We start from the raw sequence: 17,519 nt of genomic DNA on the forward strand, positions 1-17,519 counted from the left end.
TTGACTTTTGACCCTTTTATAAGTTTATGCATTGAGCAATTTTCAAGGTATGAAGAAAACATGTAATTTCAGAAAATAGAAAAATTTTTGCATTTAAGCCTGGCCTTTGACCCTTAACCTTAACCTTTTGACCTTTTAGCAGGAAATTTCCCAGAGAATCTCTATTAGGTAATACATGTATACATGTACAGTATATATAAAGGAAATTTCCCAGAGAATCTCCATTAATTAGGTAATACATGTATACATGTATATAAAGTTTCAAGAAAAATCCTGCAAGCATTGCATATATATATATGAGGGAAATAGTGAAATTTTTAGAAGTTGACCTCGACCTTTGACCCCTGACCTTTGACCCATGACCCCTAAATAATCCCTGCCAGTCAGTACATGCATATGTACCAATTCAAGTTCCATGAAGATACCTTGACCCATTTGCAAGATATAAAAGTGAAATTTTAACATTTTCACCTGACCTTTGACCTCATGACCTGAAACTCTCTCTGGAGAATCTTTATTTAGTAGTACACGTCTACACTAAGTTTCAAGAAAATACCTTCAGGCATAGCATAGATATAGGGGACAAAGAAAAATTTCTAGCATTTGACCTTGACCTTTTGACCTCTTGCCTATTTTACTAAAAAACTACTTAATTAATTGTCCCATCATACGTCATCCTTGGACCAAGTTTGGTGAAAGTTGCTTCATCCAGTCTTGAGTTATCGCGTAAAGAGATAAATTCTTAGCATTTGACCTTGATCTTTGACCTTTGACCTCTGCCAGATTTCACTCAAAAACTAATTAAGTAATTGCCCCATCACATGTCATCCACAGAGTTTGGAGAAATTTGCTTAATCCAGTCCGAGTTATCGCATAAACGGATACAATTTTATGATTTGACCTTGACCTTTGACCTTTGGCCACTGTCCGATTTCACTCAAAAACTGATCAAAAATTGGCCCATCATACTTTATACTTGTACCAAGTTTGGTAAAATTCCACTCAATATTACTCAAGTTATCATGTAAACGAATGGGGACGGACGGACGAACGGACGGAGGGACAACCCGAAAACATAATGCCTCTGATAAAAAGAGATGTACATCGTATCTAAGCACCAATACAGAGGGGAAAACTGCTGGCTATAGTACCATAGACTTGCCATTATCCCCAAGCACAATTAATTTTTTTTTTTTTTTGGGTAATACACACAGCATAATTGTGAGTTACTGCATATACCATATATTTTGCAAGTATAGTACTTGCGAGTTGGGACAAGTAAAACAATTTTTGGAATCATTAAATTCATGAACGAGAGATGCAGTGAAAGAATGAGAAATATGCAGTTTATCCCGATTCAGGAGAACAATGAGTGATTTGCTACCTTAAAGGCACATGGTCCCGGTGGTTTAGTCAAATGCGTATGCGGGTGCACGGCGCAAGTTTCCTATAGAGACCTACGCTATCGACTCCTCTTTGGCGCTTACGCTGGGACCCATTTCTCCGAGTCAGAAGAAGTCCGATCCACTGTAGTCAGTGGTCCGATCACAGTTCAGCTCATGATTCGGCTGAGGGGGATGACAGCTTAGCAAACTTCTTTTGTGATGTCATAATAACAAGCACATATGCACGCACCCTGGCATCACTATGAAGGCAACGTTACCTAGCAACACCTACGCGTTTTACTCTTGATGACAGCTCAACTTCAGCAATCTTCGTATCAATGCTAACGGTGATCGGCAGTATCATCAACAACACCCTCTACACTACCGGGACTATGCGCCTTTAAGGATGATATATAGTGTATTCCTATTATGGACAGCGATATTTTTTTTTGCAAGTTGAATTCAGAAATTCCAACTTCAATTTAAATTTTGAAAAGATCAGTTGACTCGAAATACATTTCCAAAAGTCAAAACATGTTGAAATATACTGTTTGAATGTATGCTACTGACGCTAAAAGAAAAAAAAAGAAAAAAAAAACTGCTGTACTTAATGATCGCGGAGGGTTTCAATGATGAATATATACCAGGTCTTATTAACCCTCCACGTGTCACATTTATCTCCTGTCCATAGGTTTGTGTGTGAGATTTCTGCACATTTGACTTACTGGCACAGAATGGGTTAAGGGTGTTGCAATGTGGCAACCACCATTGACAGTTTTGTGTTCTGAATTTTTAGTGTTCTCTTTTTCCTCATTTTTTTTCCTGGATTGGATTTGTCTGGTATCTAACCATCCACAAGATCTAGGTGGATGCTGTGTTTGTTAAACTTTAAAAAAAGATAAGGAAAAAGAAAAGAGGTTTGTAACTTCAACAAACCGCATGCCATACATGTATGTCTTCAAGCATGCAAAAAGTACAAACCTCTCTAGCTTACACACATACACACACACACACAAGGCTTTTGCCATACTGGCCTAATGAGACAGGAAGGAAGCCAAAGGGAATGTTAGATGTTCGTTACTGATATTGGATTTGGGTAATAACTGCCAGCTGTGAGCCGTCATTTGTTTTGATTGATACTATTAGTTCCACTCCTTCCCTTTGATATCACTTTCACTCAGTTAAATCACTCTTCCTTCCTACTCATCTTTCTCTTTCTTTTCTTTTTTTAGCTCATCCTCTTCTCGCTACCTTTCTAGCTCCATGTGTGACAGTGAAAATGCTTCAGGGAAGGCTTGGCTTCGCTAAACAAAGTCTCTTCAGCATCTTTTCTGAACCTCACTCTTAAATTGGGCTTTCGCTAAAATAAAGCAATATTTAATAAATTTTGCACCTGTACCTAGCTTAACAGGTTTTCTGTCTGGAAAATGATGGTATATACAATCAACTGATCCCCTCTCTGTTCCCACCCCTCTTTCTACCTTCTTCTCCTCCTTTGTCTCATTCTCTTTCTCAATGGACCCCCCCCCCCCATCCCCCAATTTCTATTTAGATTTCTCCTCTTTCTTTTACAGCTTACCGTATCCTATCTAGGAGACTGCATGGACGGAGGTAGATGCTGGGAAGAAGAATATGACAAATTATTTGACATATCTATTTTTACCTATACTGTTATGTTCTGAATGTAAACATTCATACATACTCTTTCTTTTTATACTCTATTAATGTATTATTATACCCTGTACAATTTGATATCATTTATATCACATATGCCAGTTTAGGGTGAATTTCAGTATATTGATTTAAACAGACAATGAATACTCTCCAACTCATTTACTCTTTATCTAGAGCAGGTTGAAGAATGTATGATGAACCCATGCAACTGACATGTCGCTGAGATTTATTAGGCTTCCACACTACGAGGTACCTGGCATTGGACCTGCACACAGCACACCAGCAGCATTGATGATACAGGTGTTGTACTCCGTGCCGAAGACACAGCCAGACAGCGATGCCTCCGACCCCGAGCACGTCAGTCCGTATAGGTACGTATTCACGGATGGAACGCCAAACTCTCGTATCGTTTCCAATTGAGATGTTATGGTTGTCACTCCAGAATAGCCTAATTGACTGGAAAAGCAAAGACACAAAAGATGCATTCTCTATTTAAAATACAAAATGCAGGGGGAGAAAAAGAGAAAGAGTTCCATCTAAGCAAGTACAAGTTGTAAAAACTAATTCTACCAAATCAATCCAAACTGTAATGTAAAATGAAACCCAAATTCAGACCTAAATGTTGGATTTGGATTGAAAAAAACAAACAAAAAACAAATAAAAAAAATTCTCCAATGAAGGCATTGGATCATAGTTGCAACAGAGATAATTCACACAATGGTTGGTACTCCACTGCAAATCATTTCTGTAGAAATGACACTAATGTGGTGGGACCACCTTGTGAAAACCATACAGTTTGATAGAACTAATTCAATTCAATCTTTATTTCCGATTCAATGTACAGTATAGATAAAAAATACATGTAAATATGAGCACATTGTGCAAAGGTGCAGAAATACAAACAAAAACAACGAAAACATTGACAAAACAGGAAAGTATTATGAAAAAATAAGGAAAACAGATAGAATATAGGTACAATAAGAACAAAAGCTCATTGACACTGTGTATGTGGTTAACCAGAAAATGGTATGCGCGTAGAAAGCCAGAATAGGCTTGTTATGTTGCACATACCCCGTAATATAATCGTTATAAAAACTAACTCGAATGCTATTATGATATGTACCTAAAATCAAAAACAGCAATGGATATACTTTCTACAACATACAAATAAAAAGAAGACTAATTATCCATATCCAAAAATCAATACTTACTAATCAACATCTTCTTATACTGTCTTTTAAAAGTATTATTAAATTGCACATTAAGTTTGCTCAAATCTAGCGTGTTCCAAAGAACAGGACCAGTATGACGTAACGAGTATTTACATTTGTCATTTAAAAAACGCCATCGATGAAAATGAGTTGAGGATCTCGTATAATAATTATGTACATCAGAGTTCAAAGAAAACATATTTTGTATATAAGGCAAAAGAGTTTTTGCATGATAACGTTGCATAAAAGAACATATTTGCATTTTATTCACATCTTGCAATTTAAGGGTGTATAATAGTTTAAAAAGTTTAGATGTTGGAGCTCTATAATCTGATTTTGTACAAATTCGAATTGCTTTCTTTTGAAGTAAGAGAAGTCTTTGTGTTTGGCAAGAATACGTATTTCCCCAGATAGAATTACAGTAAGATAGAACGGATAAAATATAAGCATTATAAAGAGTGAACAAAATATAACCTGGCACATCATATTTCAGTCGATTTAAGATGCCAATAAAACGAGAAATTTTTGTACATACAAAATCAATATGATCATTCCAACTCAACTTACTGTTCAGTACAATACCTAAAAAATTTACAGATTCATAAAATTTCAAACGAGTTTCACCAATTTTCAAAATTATATCGTCAGTGTTACATTGCACATCTCCGCGTTTGAAAAATACACATTGCGTTTTACTTATATTTAAAGTAAGCATATTGCACTTGAACCAGTTATGTACTTGAAAAAGACTTTTATTTACAGATTCAGTCAAAACGTTAATATCATTATGTGAGGCAAGAAGTGAGGTGTCGTCTGCATATAAAATGAAATGAGATTCATGGCAAGAGCTTACAATGTCATTTATATAAATTAAAAACAGTAAAGGTCCAAGAATGGATCCTTGTGGCACACCCGTTTCAATATTCTTAAGAGACGAGCTAAAAGAATCATACACAGTAAATTGTTTTCTTCCATATAAATAAGATCTAAACCAATTAAAACACACACCTCTAACACCATAATATTGTAATTTTTGTAATAAAACTTTGTGAGAAAGACAGTCGAAGGCTTTAGAGAGATCCATAAATACTGCTAAAACATTTTTACCACCATTAATTTCTTGAATTATTCTGTCCTGTATTTCTATGACTGCCATATCTGTAGACAGGTTTTGCCGAAATCCATATTGACTTTCATATAATAAATCATGCTGGAGCAGAAAACCATAAAAACGAGTAAAAACTATTTTTTCTAATATTTTTGAAAAACAAGGCAGAATGGATATCGGACGGTAATTTGTAAATATTTTGGGATCATCTTTTTTAAAAACAGGTATAACTTTTGATACTTTCATTTTAGATGGTACAATACCAGTACTTAACGAAGAGTTACATATATACAAAAAAGGTTCAACAATAAAAGGCAAAACATGTTTGACCACAATTGAATCAATATCATCAAAACCACAGCTTTTTCCAGATTTCAGTGCCTTTCCAATATCTAAAATTTCATCTACTGTAACTGGTTTAAAAAACAAAGTATTAGTGACAGGTTCATTCATATAAGTAAGAAATTCGTCATTATTTGTATCAGTTGTATAACCAGCGGATATATTTGATCCAATATTGATGAAGTACTCATTAAAATGTTCAGCAATTTCACTGGCATCATCAATATCAGTCCCGTCATACGAAAACGTTTGTTGGTCATTGGTGTCAATCTTTTTTTTCCCCAAAACAGCATTGATGAATTTCCATGTCTCTTTTGTATTACTTTTAATCAAATCACAATTCTTCAAATAATATTCTTTCTTTGCTTTGCGTAAACAAAGAGTAGTTTTATTCCGTATCTTTTTATACCTTCTATTATTAAGTTCTGAGGGAAAATTAACATAAATCTTATAATATTTATTTTTCTTTTTGATATGTTTTAAAAGTTCACGTGTGACCCATGGTTTTCTAATTTCTTGATTCCTTTTGTCCTTAATTTCTCTTTGGGGTAAATGCACATCATAAAGATTCATAAATATATCACAAAACACATTATACGCCCTCTCCGGATCATTATCTTCATACACTCTTGACCAATCCGTGAGTGCTAGGTCGGCGGTAAGGGTAGCTAAGTTGTCTTTGGTAATTTTTCTTATTGTTTTTAACTTCTTTCTATTATGTTTCTCCTCTGGATATAATGAAATATGAAATATTGGTAAGTGATCAGAAATATCTGTCATCAGGATGCCTGACAGGCTAGGGGCGGTGTTATCATTTGTAAATACATTGTCAATAATTGTGGCTGACGTAGCACTGATACGAGTTGGTCTATCTATCAATGGGTGAAATCCAGAAGAAATGATTGTGTTCAAAAACTCCAATATGGGTGAACTTACATCTTTTTTAATCAAGTCAATATTATAATCTCCCATCAAATATACACAATTATGTTTTATATTGATTTCACTTATTATCTTTTCAAAATAAGGAGTGAATGCAGAAACTGAATAGTTTGGTTGACGATATATCACTCCGACTATAATATTTCGAAATAATTTACAATTAATTTTTATGAATAAATGATCAACTCCTTCACAATACTCCGTAGGCTCGTAGAGTGTAAAGTTCAATCCTTCTCGGATGAAGAGGCCAACTCCACCTCCACGACCAGTTGGTCGGTCAACATGGATGAATTTGTATCCTTCAAGAGTAAAAGGAGCATGTGTTGCTGAATTTATCCAAGTTTCAGATATACCTATCACTGAAAACTTAATCTTAATGCATGAAAGGTAAGTATGAATCCTATCAAAGTTCTGAGACATGCTCCTTGCATTGAAATGGATCATACTGAAGTTTTTAGCCATTGAGTATTTTGCTACGGCTTCATTAAATTCAGAAGTCAAATAATATTCAATTGGGATGGGATTAAAATTTTCATCTTCATCTTGGTACTGATCAGAATCTAAATTTAGAAAATTCAATAATTCATGTTTGGATTTTTTTATCGGCGAAAATAAAGACTTGAATTCTGAGTCTCCAATTTTTCCAAAAGATAAACAAGTCAAATGATAACTTTCATCGTTCAGATTTGAGCATAAGATTGTATCAGTTACATTGTACATCTTCATATTTTCATTTTGTTTAATACGTAGGTCTTCTTTTACCGCAAAGTCGTTTGACATTTCTAAAGAGTGAAAACACAAAACGAAAATGAATAACAGGACAATTATGAAACAAAGAAAATGACAAAACAGTAATGCACTGGAAGGAAAAGTGAAGATGAAAAAAAAATACAAATATATATTTCCCGCCTATGATCAAAAAGTATCAAGGAGGAAAATTAATGAGAAAAGAGAGGGAAAAAATAGTAAAGTTATAACGTATACATTTTTGGAATGCGTCAGTAGTGATATGCATGGTTTCTAGTGACGTCAGAGTTTGTCCAAGTCTTTTTTGCTGTGTATTGTTCTTCTGATCGTTTTTCCATTCGTGGCAGGTAACAGAACAACGATTCTTCCATCAGTGGACCACGCTTCCTTCACCTTGTGATGACCCTTTGCGGCCCGCAAGAGTTCCTGATTGGTGCTCGTCAGAGCCTCATCTATGCCCATGCCAGTCCCTTTCAGCTTCCTCCGAGCGCGAAGCACCGCACTGCGCATGCGGTATGAGCAGAACTTGGCAATGATTGCGCGAGGCTTCCTGATATTTGAGTTGGCTGATCCCGCGCGTGAGTCCGTCGTGTTGTTCCTTGGAGCGATGCGATGCGATCGGTCAAGATCGGCCATTGTCAGGGGGATGCCAAGGCGTTCGGAGGCTAATTTGCAGATGACCTGATCGGTGTTCTCGCCGTCACTCTCTTTCACACCATAGAACTTCAGACAATTGCGCCGCGAGTATTGTTCGGCTTCGTTCATGGCGAGTGTCAGATTATTGATAGACGTTGCCTGGGCATCGACAATGCCGGTTAGCCTCTTTATCTCAGCTGCCTTGGCATTCTGAGACGACTCAAGCTCCAATGATTTCCCATCGATGTGTTCTAATCGTTCCATTATGGTGGTATTGGCTTTCTCAAGCTCATTTATTCGCAGAGTGAACTTCGCGATATGTTTGTCAAAAGCCCTTTCAACTGCGCTCTCGATGGCATCTAGAAAATCTCCACTTTTGAGGTAGTCCTCAACCGCTTGAATGGCTGCTGCTTCCGCGGTAGCTTTCGCTTTGGCCGACATTTTGAAAATTAGTCACCAGTTCGTTTCACGACTATGGCAGAGACACAAAAATATTCCAAATTCAACACAGTTTCGAAAGAAGTGCAAATTGCAAGGTTCGTGGGAGCTCAATTTGTATCACGCACGCATGACTATAGATAATGTAGTTTAGTTTATAAGCTTAGTCATATTCGTCTGTTGCCGATCACATGTCAAGGCAATAGTTACGAATGAATGTCATGACATCTATTCTGTTTCAGTAAAAGACAGAAGGCACCTCACAAATACTGCACACCGACACATTCCATGAGTGTAGGTTTATCAATTTAAAACATCGCATTCACGGAGATGAGTGTAATACCAGTATCAATGTTACCTCATTTTGTCAGTGGTGATGAGAGTTTGCGTGTCCTCACTTCCTTACGCATGGGACTACATACGGTCTGATGCGTAGGAGATCTGTGTAGACACTCTGGTTCCGTCAGACACTTTACTTGGTCATTTTGCTTCATCTGGATACCAGAGATTTTCTTTTCCAACTGGAAATGCTTTCCTCCTCTGATCTGTATACTTTCCACTATTTCAGGTTCGCGTATACTATAGAGGCACTAAATTGAGGCACTACATTGAGGAAGAAGATAGAAAGTTCGGTGCTAGTGCTCAGAGGTTAGCCAAAACTGACTCCATCTAATGCACATCAAATGATAACACTAACTTCTTCCATTAACAGAAATACTAGAAGCGAAGGAAACAATGGAGAGATCGTTGCCTCAAGAATGGCCTTCAAAATACGGTGTACACAGAAACCACCCCACAAGTAACAAGAAACTTGCCTGATAAAGTTTGAGATTGACTTTATTGTATCACACGGCTGAAATAAAGAAACATAACAGAAATTTATCCTGAAAGTCAAAGTCAGTGGCTGTTTGTGTAACTGTAATTAAGCCTTCTTGTCTGATACATTGTTCCTGTGACTGCATTACAGTGTTGTTTTAAGGTTGAGGAAATCCACAGTAAGCTTGGAAGGTTGCCATTAATAAGCCCTGTTTAGGAAATATGTGTAAATGCATCCTTGAAGTAAGGTAGACACACTGGTATGTCTGCGAATGTTCTCAGTTCATGAGATACTTTACCTGGATGACTGAGAACATTCACAGACATATCTTGAACCAATTTGGCAAAGATTGCCTAATTTGGTAAGGAATTATGAGAGAGTGTTGAGGAAATTAGCCGACTACAGGAATCATCTTCGGTTCAACCTGCGTTGTCTTCACTTGGATGTTGCACCGCGGACCTGGCCGGAGCCTACAACCCGGCAGTTCAGAAGAATCCCCGACCCTGTTACGGGTCAACAACCAATTGCCGCTAAAGATCAGTCGGCCTGATGAAAGGTCCCGGAGAGGACGTGAAACGCCGCTACTCTAAATTACAAGTAAGTCCAGTTGACTAGATTCACAGATACAGTTCAGTAGACACACTGGCTCATTTCAAGTTTGGTGCTAGTACTGGTGTTGGTGTTTTCTCCGAAACAACTGAATAGGGTTGTAACAAGCACCAGAAGTTAGATTAATACAAGCAATAAAATACTGCTTATAACTTTTGATCCCCAATGGGGCTAATGTAACACTAATGTAATCTTCACACTGTTGCACAGTCTGTAGGAATTGCATTGGAATTGCATGATGGTTAAAGTGATTATATAATGATTCAAGTCATATAAAAAAAGATGCCACAACGCTTTGTTTCAGACAACTGATGAGGATAAAGGACTAAAATGCCACATACTTTAACGAACTCTCAAAACTTTTGCTTCAAGGCACAGATTTAGCGTATGAGGCCATGTCTAGAGGTGTCTTTCAACAGGCAACTATTGCACTAGCATACATTGTGCAAGTACTTGATGTGAGGAGAAATGACCTACACCCATTGATGTGAACAAGCGTTTCGTATTAATGCTAATACGATTACTAAATTTACAGGGAAAATTTTCATAATCCATATAGTAGGTGGTGTAATTCAATGGGGACAATTTTCATAATCCATATAGTAGCTGGTGTAACTCAATGGGGACAAAGCACATGAATCACCAACATGAGCTCCCAGAACTAAGTCATGATCTTGAGGTCAACCTGTTAACACCAAATGATTTCCAGTCATGGATTATTAAAATTGCTAAGTGTTAAGATAGCTCCAATACCAGCACTAGCACTGAATCACCCAAAGTCTGTCTTCTCAAACTGTATTGGCACAGCCATTCTGTCAGTGTACAATGTACTCACCGGCAGATCACTTCGGCCTCATTCTGTCCGAAAGATTCCCCGCACAAGTTTGTCCACGACCCGTTGTAGAACACGCTGACAATGCCCTTGTTGAACTCAGCTTTAGCACCAGTGAGTTGTGTATCGAATTCTATACAAAGAAGAAGTGAAGGCAAAGACTTAGATTATAATCTCCATCGATATAATCTCGATCAAAGGCAAGGGATGAGGTGCATGAGAAGAGCTGATATGCAGGAAACTGAACTGTTTTGTATAATTGCAAAGACACTGTGCAGTGGAAACCTTTTTCAGAAAACTGGAGAAGAGCCCCCCCCCCCCCTTCATTTCAATCTTCTGTCACCTTCAGATTACCATGGGGATCTCACAAATCTATTTGTAGTCCATACTAAACTCTTCCAATACTATAAGCTGTTATTTTCACATACAGATATTTTCGCAAATGAGGAGACATTGGACATTTTCACGAGATGTTGTTTTCACAAATTGACACCAATGCTATCATAAGTGTGCTATTGCCCTAGCGCATGGCAACATTTATGCATGTTGCTAAATTCGCGGTCCAACAGTGATTCATGAAATTCACGAAAATTAAACCCTCGCGAAAATAACAGTTTATACAGTGAGAAAACATACAGAAATACTAAAGATAAAAGAGAGATAAAAAGTAATGGAATTTGTACTTCATTTCAACAGTCCTCTTCACTTTTACGCTAGTATTGCACCATTACTAAATGCAGGATTTGCAAATAAAACCCCACCACTTTATGCTATTAAAAGGGAAATTACATAAAGGTAGGAGAGTGCAGGTTTGCTGGCATATTAATTCATGGGGAAAAAAAGCTTTGTGCAAGGAGGACCCAAGAAGTAAACATGACCATCTAATTCATCTGTTGCTTTAGTGCAACTGATTGACAAATTTCCCTCCATCAAAGTCACCTCATGCTGTTGCGGACAATTCAACGTTTGAAATCCACTTTCCATGCTATATACGTCAATCCCCAGGCAAGTCCTTTCTCATTGTCAGGAATAACATTCATTAGCTTGCAAAGGTACAATGTATGCAGATTAGACTGTCAGTACACCTATTTGGCAAATAATGTGTGCTGCTAGATACGAGTAGATTATGGTTGGTCTGAACAAATGTCACGATGGTTACTCCTCTTGACTAGAAAGCTTACCTCAAGTTTTGAGCAAGACAGGAACTATATACACCAATTATGCATGGAAAGTGGAATTCACACATTGAAATGCATAAAGCAGGAACAGGTGAATTTATCATTCATTTCATCAGGTCCTAGAATTTTAATGAGCTGAGATATTAAAGAAAAAAGAAAAAAAAGTGGAAACTCAACAACAAATAATATTGGTCACCTGTTTGACCCATGGTCCTGGTGAGCAGTATGCACAGCCAGGCAGTCAGGCCAAAATCCCACAGGCTGAGTTGGTGCCTCATTTCTGCTCCTGCCTGGGCCAGTTAAACCTCAACAACCTGTAAATAGATAAGCATGTACATTGTATTCAGGAAAAGCATTGCTCTTGCATGGCCATGCATCACCTCTGATGACAGTACAGTGAGTCGGTTGTGATAGTACTGTAAACACGATATTTTTCACGGCATGAAATTTTCGCGAGTAGCCTCTAACATTCTATGCATATATAGTGTAGACATAAACTTTCATGTGCATTTTAATTTCGAAAATCTTGGCTCTCGCGAAATTCACGAAATTAAAATGCACGCAACCATTCCTCGTTTCACAGTAATTAAACTTTAGATTAAAAACTAGAAATGTCGCTATGGCGACTGATGCCTCCGCCATAATGCATGATTCTCCCAATAGGTGTATAGTACAATGTCTTTACAATGTGTGATGACAGTTTCACATAACTGGCAAAATATCGAAATGACAGGTTTGTCAGAAATATCTTGAATGTTCACTTTCCATGATCTGAGTTTGCTATAATTGTCTATTAAAGAGTGCAGGTACACATATTTGGGGAATTGAAAATTTTTACTGGACTTCTGACCGACCTTATTATAAGTTTAAATGCATTGAGTATAATTTTCAAGGTATGAAGAAAGAGTGTAATTACAGCACAAAATATATATATTTTTTTCATTTAAACCTGACCTTTGACCCTTAACCTTTGACCTTTGACCTTCTGGCTGGAAATCTCCAAGAGAATCTCCATTAACTAATACATGTACATACATTGAATTTTAAAACTAATAATGCAATCATTGCATAAACGAGTATATGAGGGAAATAGTAACATTTTGAGGAGTTGACCTTGACCTCTGACCCCCTGACTATTGACCCATGACCCCTAAATTCCCTAGATAATCCCTGCCAGTCAGTACATGCATATGTACCAAGTTCCATGAAGATACATTGAACCATTTGCGAGAAAAGTGATATTGCAACATTTTCACCTAACCTTTGACCTTTTGACCTTTGACCTTATGACATGAAACTCTCTCTGGAGAGTCTTTACGCAGTAGTACATGTCTATGCTAAGTTTCAAGAAAATAACTGCGGACATTGCATAGATATGGGGAAATAGCAACATTTTTAGCATTTGACCTTGACCTTTTGACCTTTGACCTCTTGCCAATGTCACTAAAATCTACTCAACTAATTGTCCCATCATACATCATTCTTGGACCAAATTTGGTGAAAGCTGCTTCATCCAGTTTTGAGTTATCACGTAACCAGATAAATTCTAGGATTTGACCTTGATATTTGACCTTTGACCTCTGTCCGATTTCACTGAAAAACTAATCAAGTAATTGTCCCATCATACATCATCCTCCAACAAAGTTTGGTGAAATTTGCTCTAACCAGTCTTGAGTTATCGCGTAAACGGATGCAATTTCATGATTTGACCTTGACCTTTGACCTTTGACCTTTAGCCGATTTCACCCAAAATCTAATCAAATCATTGCCCTATCATACTTAATACTTGGACCTAGTTTGGTAAAATTCCAGTAAATATTACTCAAGTTATCGCGTAAACGAAAGCGGACGGACGTACGTACGGACGTACAGACGTACGTACGGACGTACGGACGGACGGACAACCCGAAAACATAATGCCTCCGGCACCACTTCGTGGCGGAGGCATAAAAAGTGTGGGGGGGGGGGGCGAAGCTAAGAACAGTTATTTTCATGAATCATCAATGATATCAGAACAATTGACAGATGACATTATGATGGATGAAAATAATGTAGATTTTACAAAGAGAGAGAGAGACAGACAGACAGACAGAGAAAGAGAGTGACAGTGAGAGAGACAATGGTGTAATAGTACAGGTACTCAAAACTGAAGTTACTCACAAGGTATTTCTCTCCATATAAAATCAATATATTTGCATCATAGGCAGTGGTATTAGTATTTCTTGGTGTCAATGGTTATGTCTCGGAAATAGAAAAATTACCAAAATCAAACTGCTATATCAGGCAATCATTAAAAAAAAAGGGGGGGGGAAGAAACTCTTCAGAGTGTTCTTGTATTTGAATGTGCAGACAAATTACTATACACTGTACTTTTACTACATATGTATGTAACTATTCATGTTTTCCCTGACTTATGATATCATCTATAGTTGTAAAAACAATTCAAGCAAACAAGCATCCAATTTTCCTCGAAATCTCCAGCATAACTCACTAATCTAAAATCATAGTACTCATACAAACTTTTTGGCAAATATTCAAGTCAAATTCTGTGGCACCACAGTGGCACATTGCTTCATTCCAGAAGAAAGAAAGTGAGGTAACAATAACTCGCTAATGATATATTAGAAAACCCAGATAAATGAGTCTTTGAATCATCTCTTCCATAACTGAAATTCTGACATCTATGGAGTTTTGATGCTAAGATGCAATGCAGAGTAGACCAAGAAGTAAAATCAGTTGTTTCTTTAAGTATGATCCAGGAATGACACTGACAGGATACCTTAAAGGGATGGTATAGTTTTGGTTGAGACCTAATTTCAAGTTTCTAACATTTTTGGTGAGATAATGAGAAACCTCTTATGAAATATGAAAGAGCATTTAACTCTATGAGGAATTCAATGTTTATTTCATGAAAATTGGTTTTGAAATGGCTGAGATATCCAAAAAAGGGAGATTCTAATAAAGTGTGGGACCCACACTTTATTACGATCGCTTTGTTTTACTTTGTTTTAGGATGTTTCAGTCATTCCAAACCCGATTTTCATCAAATAAACTTTGAATTCCTCTTAAAATGGTATGCTCTGTACTATATCATAAGTGTTTTCTTGGTATCTCACAAAAAGTTGAAAGCCCAATTTTCATCTCCACCAATACTGTACTATCCCTTTAATTTACCCACATATCAATATTGAGGTTTGATGACATTATTCATGATTTTCCAATTAAGAAAATAAGATATACAAACAAACATAAATCAGGGGAAGAAAAAGCATTCATTTTTCACACAAAAACAAAATTGATGTACACTGATGTACATCATATCCGGCATGCATAGCTGCTACAATCATGATCATCTATACTTACAGATTGTGAAGACCAGGTTAGCTAAATTTACGCAAGCGATTATAGGTGAACCTACTTCACGCAATGTGTAACACGACACTGCACCAGTGAGATCATCTTTACCAAAGTACTATTACTAATATTACTATTTAAAACTACAGGAAATACCTCCTTGACGTTATCCCACTCTTCTGTGCAATGGACAGAATGCTTGATATACTATAACTACTTCTTGAAGGTTAAACCACTAGGCCCTAGGGATTGGAGAGGCAATTGTCATAGATCATGTATCCCCTCTGGGGATGCCAAGTGCTGCAAGTACAGATACAAAGTCCTACAGAATTGTTGTTTATTTCAAGGAGCATTTTTCTACTCAGAAAATAGATTGCTCTTTAAAAATGCTGATCTGCATTACAGTCATCTATCACTTCGTTTAACATTTTCCACATACCGTACATACCTCAGAAAAGGAGATTGTATTTGTTAGCAATGCTGTTTGTTTGTTTGTTTGTTTTTTGATTGATTTGGAAAATTAATTTTCAGGAAAAGTTGATATTGACACAATAAGAAACAGATGAATAAATGTTGGTAGTGATCCAGATCATCGGCTGCATCCAGGACTTTAAAAAAAAAAAAAATGGAGGATTTTTATCATTGGGAAATAACTTAAGTTGAAAAGGAGGGAATTTAGGCTGTATGTATTTGAGGTGTGCATGTATGTGATCATTCACTGATTCACATGGATGTTGAACGCACAGCAAAATGATACACAGACACTATAGGAACTGACTCTATATCATTGCCTTGGGAATTGAGCAATTTCTAGCATACTGATTACTGGTATGTGTAAAAAAGGGTGTAAATGACCTCTTGGCAGAGGTTAAAGACAGAAAGATCCATCTGTCCGGAGGACTCTTTTATAATTTGCCATTAACGCTGTCCTCCATACGGAGGGGATCCGTGAAGCCAGACGTAGTCTCCGCGGAACATTCCCCGACGGACAGATACTATTAGTTAAGGCAGAGGTCCGCACTCTGCAAATACATGTATTGATAATGCTTTTCTAGTTGTTCACACAAATGCAGATAGGATTCCTCACCAGTCAGCCAACATCTAGTCTAGTATCTACTCTACCTGGAATTTGACGAAGACCCCTTTAATGGCCTGACCAGTACAGCTACCCATAACCCCCTTTACTAGTACCGGGTATTACAGATTATGAGATATGGTGGACATGCAGTATGTACCGGGTACATTAGCCCAACCAGACGCCATGCAAAGCAAGGCGTAGTGACTGGGCTGTGTATAGTTAGCACTTAGCAGTAGGCTACCTGCAGGCAGTGGAGACAAGTGTAAGCATCTTGAATTGCAGTATTCAACTTTCAAAAGTATTAACATTGAGTAAACATACACACACAAGTGATTTCTCTCTAGTCTGGCACAAATTGAATTTATGTTTACAATCTGCAGATGGTCAAGTCAACCCCTGCCCGGATGCCCTGGCCCAGCTAATCCAATGTACATGTACCTACATTGTACTACAAAATACTTTCTGGTGTTGGTGACTGGAAACTCAGTCTTACCAAATTACCGGTATAGAGTTCTGCCACTGCACCAAGTGCGGCATGCACTGTAACACCGATTAGGTCTCTGTCTAACAAACGCTGAGTCTCAATCGTGTTTCACCGACACAGCTCCAGCAAGATACTGCTTGTATATGCCGACATCAATTTTGTTCCTGCCTGCCTGGAGCCGGCTAGCCGCATGCACTGTGTATGAGAGCTCTGCACTACTGACGTTTTAGGCCTTTGGAAATCATCAATTTTCAACCGTAACCTACGGTGAATCACCACTGTCATTGCACCATTGCATTTGCGACCTGTACCTGTCGTCACGAAAACGCTCTAGCCAGAACAATTTAACATTAGACATCACGGACTTTCGATCGTTGGAACATGACAGGGATTTCTGTGCTAGAGCTCCACGCCCACCTCGTCGCCTTGAACTTCATGCTGATGAGTAGACAGCAACGCTCTTCGTCATCGTCCAGCCAGCTAGCCAGGCGGTATACCGCGGTTGCGGCTAGCTGATGTGCTCCATGTACACTGTATCATTTTTTACTACTAGTAATCATCGCACCCTTTCGTCCATCACCTTTCACGTGCGTGGCCTGCAGCCCCCCCCCCCCCCCCCCCCCCCTTCGGAAATTGTAATTCCCCAAAGTGTACTAAGTCTATAGAGGGGACCAATCGATGGGA

The 17,519-nt window shown here is 37.8% G+C and overlaps 2 protein-coding genes across 2 annotated transcripts in view; one reads left to right on the forward strand and one right to left on the reverse strand.

Annotated features, from left to right (window-relative positions):
* The window catches only part of LOC139721414 (scavenger receptor cysteine-rich domain superfamily protein-like), a 33,122-nt gene extending 15,855 nt beyond the window's left edge, over positions 1-17,267 (reverse strand). The window contains exons 1-4 of the mRNA XM_071632730.1: positions 16,845-17,267; positions 12,116-12,233; positions 10,745-10,874; positions 3,313-3,515 (exon numbers count right to left, since the gene is read on the reverse strand). Coding sequence (XP_071488831.1) covers positions 3,313-3,515; positions 10,745-10,874; positions 12,116-12,197 — 415 coding nt within the window. The 5' untranslated portion in view covers positions 12,198-12,233; positions 16,845-17,267. The remainder of the gene's footprint in view (positions 1-3,312; positions 3,516-10,744; positions 10,875-12,115; positions 12,234-16,844) is intronic.
* LOC139721415 (alpha-2,8-sialyltransferase 8F-like) overlaps positions 17,217-17,519 on the forward strand; it is a 59,623-nt gene continuing 59,320 nt past the window's right edge. The window contains exon 1 of the mRNA XM_071632731.1: positions 17,217-17,342. Within this exon, the coding sequence (XP_071488832.1) occupies positions 17,217-17,342 (126 nt within the window). The remainder of the gene's footprint in view (positions 17,343-17,519) is intronic.

Source organism: Diadema antillarum, unplaced genomic scaffold (assembly GCF_040938485.1).
Source record: "Diadema antillarum isolate AM-2024a unplaced genomic scaffold, OU_Dant_1.0 scf00000143, whole genome shotgun sequence".
Classification (NCBI taxonomy): domain Eukaryota; kingdom Metazoa; phylum Echinodermata; class Echinoidea; order Diadematoida; family Diadematidae; genus Diadema; species Diadema antillarum.